The following is a 5,014-nucleotide window of genomic DNA, read 5'->3' on the forward strand; positions in this document are numbered from 1 at the left end:
CGCTAGAGCTCGCGGGGGCTGTGAGGTCTTTAAGGAAAGGAAAGGGTAAAGTTTCTAGCACGCAAAAAGAATTAAATAATCAATTTAAAATAAGCTTCTATGTAGATCGACAGCCTTTAATACCCACGTTTTTTTTTTTTTAACGCTTGCCCTATACGTGGATATTTTTTTTTCTTTCTTTCAGCATTCCCTCACCAGATGGATTTTTGCTACTGCAGATCAGCAGAGGGTGTCAGATCTTTCAGAGTGCACCAGGCTGGAACCAGCTTCTTAGCAACTCCCCCCTCCTCCCCTTTCTCGCGCTCTCTTCCTCCCTCAGACAACTCGCTCCCCCTCTCTCCTCCCCCCTCCACGTAATTCCGAAAGAGCAGAAGAAAGAGAAGGAGAACAAGCAAAGAAGAGCTAGTAAGCGCCGGCCGGAGCACAGAAAAAAAGGGCCTGAAGACGACCAAAGGGGAGAAAAGGAACAGGATGGACATCCACAAAACGCAGTGATTGCGGAAATTTTCCAGCGCCATTGGCTGGGCAGTGTGTCTTTTGGGCGGGCGTGATTTCAGCACCGGGGGCACTGGACAGCACCTCGGGGGTACTTCTGGGCAACCTGCAACCGAGACAAGAACTCCACCAGCTGCCTGGACCACTGAAGCCGCCGAAAGCCCTGCTTTGTATCAGAGAGGCAAGGTCAGTCCGATGCACAGCCATCACAGGCAGTGCGCCTGTACTACGCTGCAAACCTGCTTGTTTCTAACATGCACTTGCTTCTAATTGCTAGCATTGTTCCCTTCCTGGTTAGTGAGAACCTCTAAATATGATTCTGTACGGGTGCGTTTCCTTTTAATTTTACAGGTATATATTTAACTTATTTTGGTTATTTTTAAAGGGTTGAGGGGGAGTAGTTTGCTTTCTCTCTCTTTCCTCTACTTTCCACCCCCCTTTTCTGCTTGCCTTGCACTATGTGCCTGGATAGTTTGTGGATATAATTATTGACTGGCGTCTGGGCTATTGCAGTACGGGGGGGTTAGGGAGGAAGGAATCCACCCCCACCCCCCCAAACCCTTCTTTTCTCTTTCTCTGGGATCGGACATTGGAGCACTAAATGAACTTGAATTGTGTCTGTGGCGAGCAGGATGGTTGCTGTTACTTTGTGATGAGATCTGGGATGAATTGCTCGCTTTAAAAATGCTGCTTTGGATTCTGTTGCTGGAGACGTCTCTTTGTTTTGCCGCTGGAAACGTTACAGGGGACGTTTGTAAAGAGAAGATCTGTTCTTGCAATGAGATAGAAGGGGACTTACACGTAGACTGTGAGAAAAAGGGCTTTACAAGTCTGCAGCGCTTCACGGCTCCGACTTCCCAGTTTTATCATTTATTTCTGCATGGCAATTCCCTCACTCGACTTTTCCCTAATGAGTTCGCTAACTTTTATAATGCGGTTAGTTTGCATATGGAAAACAATGGCTTGCATGAGATCGTTCCGGGGGCATTCCTGGGGCTGCAGCTGGTGAAACGACTGCATATCAACAACAACAAGATCAAGTCTTTTCGAAAGCAGACTTTTTTGGGGCTGGACGATCTGGAATACCTCCAGGCTGATTTTAATTTATTACGGGATATAGACCCGGGGGCCTTCCAGGACTTGAACAAGTTGGAAGTCCTCATTTTAAACGACAATCTCATCAGCACCTTACCTGCTAATGTATTCCAGTATGTGCCCATCACCCACCTCGACCTCCGCGGAAACAGGCTGAAAACACTGCCCTATGAGGAGGTCTTGGAGCAGATTCCTGGCATTGCTGAGATCCTGTTAGAGGATAACCCTTGGGACTGCACCTGTGATCTGCTCTCCCTGAAGGAATGGCTGGAGAACATTCCCAAAAACGCCCTAATTGGCCGAGTGGTCTGCGAAGCCCCCACCAGGCTCCAGGGTAAAGACCTCAATGAAACCACGGAACAGGACCTGTGTCCTTTAAAAAACAGAGTGGATTCTAGTCTCCCGGCTCCCCCTGCCCAGGAAGAGACCTTCGCTCCTGGCCCCCTGCCAACTCCTTTCAAGATAAATGGGCAGGACGAACATGCTACCCCAGGGGCTGTTCCAAATGGAGGTACAAAGATCCCGGGCAACTGGCAACTCAAAATCAAACCCACACCACCGATAGCAACTGGGAGCGCCAGAAACAAACCCCCAGTGCATGGCTTGCCCTGCCCCGGGGGCTGCAGCTGTGACCACATCCCAGGCTCGGGCTTAAAGATGAACTGTAACAACCGGAACGTGAGCAGCTTGGCTGATTTGAAGCCTAAGCTTTCCAACGTGCAAGAGCTCTTCCTTCGAGATAACAAGATCCACAGCATCCGAAGATCACACTTTGTGGATTACAAGAACCTCATTCTGTTGGATCTGGGCAACAACAACATCGCGAACATAGAGAACAACACTTTCAAGAACCTTCTGGACCTCAGATGGCTGTACATGGATAGTAACTACCTGGACACTCTGTCCCGGGAGAAATTTGCTGGGTTGCAGAACCTGGAGTATCTGAACGTGGAGTACAACGCGATTCAGCTCATTCTCCCCGGTACTTTCAACGCCATGCCCAAACTGAGGATTCTTATTCTCAACAACAACTTGCTGAGGTCCCTACCCGTGGACGTTTTTGCTGGGGTCTCCCTGTCTAAGCTCAGCCTGCACAATAATTACTTCATGTACCTCCCAGTGGCAGGGGTGCTGGACCAGTTAACCTCCATCATCCAGATAGACCTGCATGGCAACCCCTGGGAGTGCTCCTGCACCATTGTGCCTTTCAAGCAATGGGCAGAGCGTCTGGGCTCCGAGGTGCTGATGAGCGACCTCAAGTGTGAGACACCGGTGAACTTCTTTAGGAAGGATTTCATGCTGCTCTCCAATGACGAGATCTGCCCCCAGCTGTATGCGAGGATCTCGCCCACGTTAACTTCGCACAGTAAAAACAGCACCGGGTTGGCGGAGACCGGGACACATTCCAACTCCTACCTAGACACCAGCAGGGTGTCCATCTCCGTGTTGGTCCCGGGACTGCTGCTGGTGTTCGTCACCTCCGCCTTCACCGTGGTGGGCATGCTCGTGTTTATCCTGAGGAACCGAAAGCGGTCCAAGAGAAGGGATGCCAATTCCTCTGCGTCCGAAATTAATTCCCTACAGACAGTCTGTGACTCTTCTTACTGGCACAATGGGCCTTACAATGCAGATGGGGCCCATAGGGTGTATGACTGCGGCTCTCACTCACTCTCAGACTAAGCCCCCGACCCTAAAGGGGGAGGAGTGCAGGAAGACGATCCATCCTTCCCTGTCGCCAGCATCGCGGTGGGGGAGTGGAACATTGACCCAGATCTAGCGTGTCACAAGCCCCGATGGACATGAGTAAATAAATAACTATGAACTCACTCAACGAAGAGGCTCTGGCCCTTAAGCTCCCAACAGAAAACAAAGAGCAGACTGTGGCGCTGCGAGTGCAGCGAGCTAGCTCTTTGCTCTGAGCTCCTTTTGACTCCAAGCCCAGCATGGGGCCTGCCAGAAGAATTGAGCACCCCTTGCTCTGGGCCAAAGGTCCCCTGGGGCTGTCTGCAGTGGAGCTATACATATATACATATATCACATCTATATAGAGAAATAGATATCTATTTTTCCCCTGTGGATAGCCCGAAGATGGCTCCCTGTTGGTTATTCAGGGATGGGCAGTTGCACGAAGGCATGAATGTATTGTAAATAAATAACTTTGACTCCTGACAAGAACAAAAACAAAAAACAAAAAACAAAAAGTGCTGCATGGCTCGCATGGAATCCACACGCTCCAGGGACTACGCCCCCCTCCCCCAACCCCACTGCCCACTGCAACTGGAGACAGCGTCACAGCACCCATCCTCTTACCTGATAAGTCCCATCGTATCAAACTTTCTATAAACAAAATACAGTATAATCAGAAAGTGCCATTTCGCCCTTATTTGTGATTGGTAGGCAGTTCAGAGCGTATGTTTACTGTGAAAAAAAATGTAAAGGTTTATTTAAGACACTTGCATGGCTAGTCATCAGTCCATTTTATGAGTTAACGATGTATTTTGTTGAGCAAAGTTTTTAAAGGTTGTTTTGGGTTCTTTTCTTTTGATGATGATGTTTGATTTTATTTTAGTTTCTGAGGGGGAATATTTTTCTATACATATCCAATAATGCCTTCCATCTGAATGTAAAATAAGTACCCATGATTTCTATTATAGTACCAGTGTAATTATTTAAGAAAAAAAGATTCTGGGGCAGTTAAGCATGACCAATTAATGTCACTCTAGTGCTTAGGCTGCGATCCTATGGTAGCAATTGTGTGCTGGTAAAAATCTTACTTATAAAGTAGGAACAAAGAACCGAGGAAGCACGTGAAACTTACTAATTCTATTCGAGGATTTTATAATGGCATATTTTTTCAGTATTAAAGTGAAAATGTTTTCAAATCTGGGTCCTTACATTTTTCCAGCTTCCTATTTTGATTTATGGTGGAAGGGATGGGGGAGGGGGCGGTTGGGGGTGGGTCCCTTCTGGAGCTCCGGAAAGGCTCTCCTCTCCTTAATCACCTCAGTGTTTAATCACTCACTAGCTCCTCTCCTCACAATCTCCCATCCACCCCCGACCCTCTTGACTTTACTGCTTTTCCACTGCCCATAAAGTACGGTCTTACCCAAAAAACTCTGCCCTACCCCTGCCTGCTCCTACGACAGCAGCGAATCCCTTTATTAATACTGGAAATCCCTCGCTGCTGTTTCTGTGGTGCTGCCCACACTGCAGATATATCGGAGATGTTAGGATAGATTTGATTTAATTGACTGTGTCTAGATTGGTCTCATTAAACAGAGGGAGATTTCATTGGTCAGCATTCCTTCATGAAAGACAGCCCTAATGACTGGTGTTTGAGATGCTGCTGGCATTTTGAATTTCACATCTGCTGAAAACGGTAAAACTAATTAGTGGCCACCCACCCTCCGCCCCAGCAACTACA

General features: G+C 48.0%; 1 protein-coding gene across 1 annotated transcript; it reads left to right on the forward strand.

Annotated features, from left to right (window-relative positions):
- The first annotated feature begins 224 nt into the window (after positions 1 to 224).
- On the forward strand, positions 225 to 4,478 carry Slitrk1 (SLIT and NTRK like family member 1). The gene has a single exon (XM_032917682.1). The coding sequence runs from the start codon at positions 1,180 to 1,182 to the stop codon at positions 3,268 to 3,270; it is 2,091 nt and encodes a 696-aa protein (XP_032773573.1). The 5' UTR covers positions 225 to 1,179; the 3' UTR covers positions 3,271 to 4,478.
- Positions 4,479 to 5,014: the final 536 nt, after the last annotated feature.

This window comes from Rattus rattus, chromosome 12, assembly GCF_011064425.1.
Source record: "Rattus rattus isolate New Zealand chromosome 12, Rrattus_CSIRO_v1, whole genome shotgun sequence".
Lineage (NCBI taxonomy): Eukaryota > Metazoa > Chordata > Mammalia > Rodentia > Muridae > Rattus > Rattus rattus.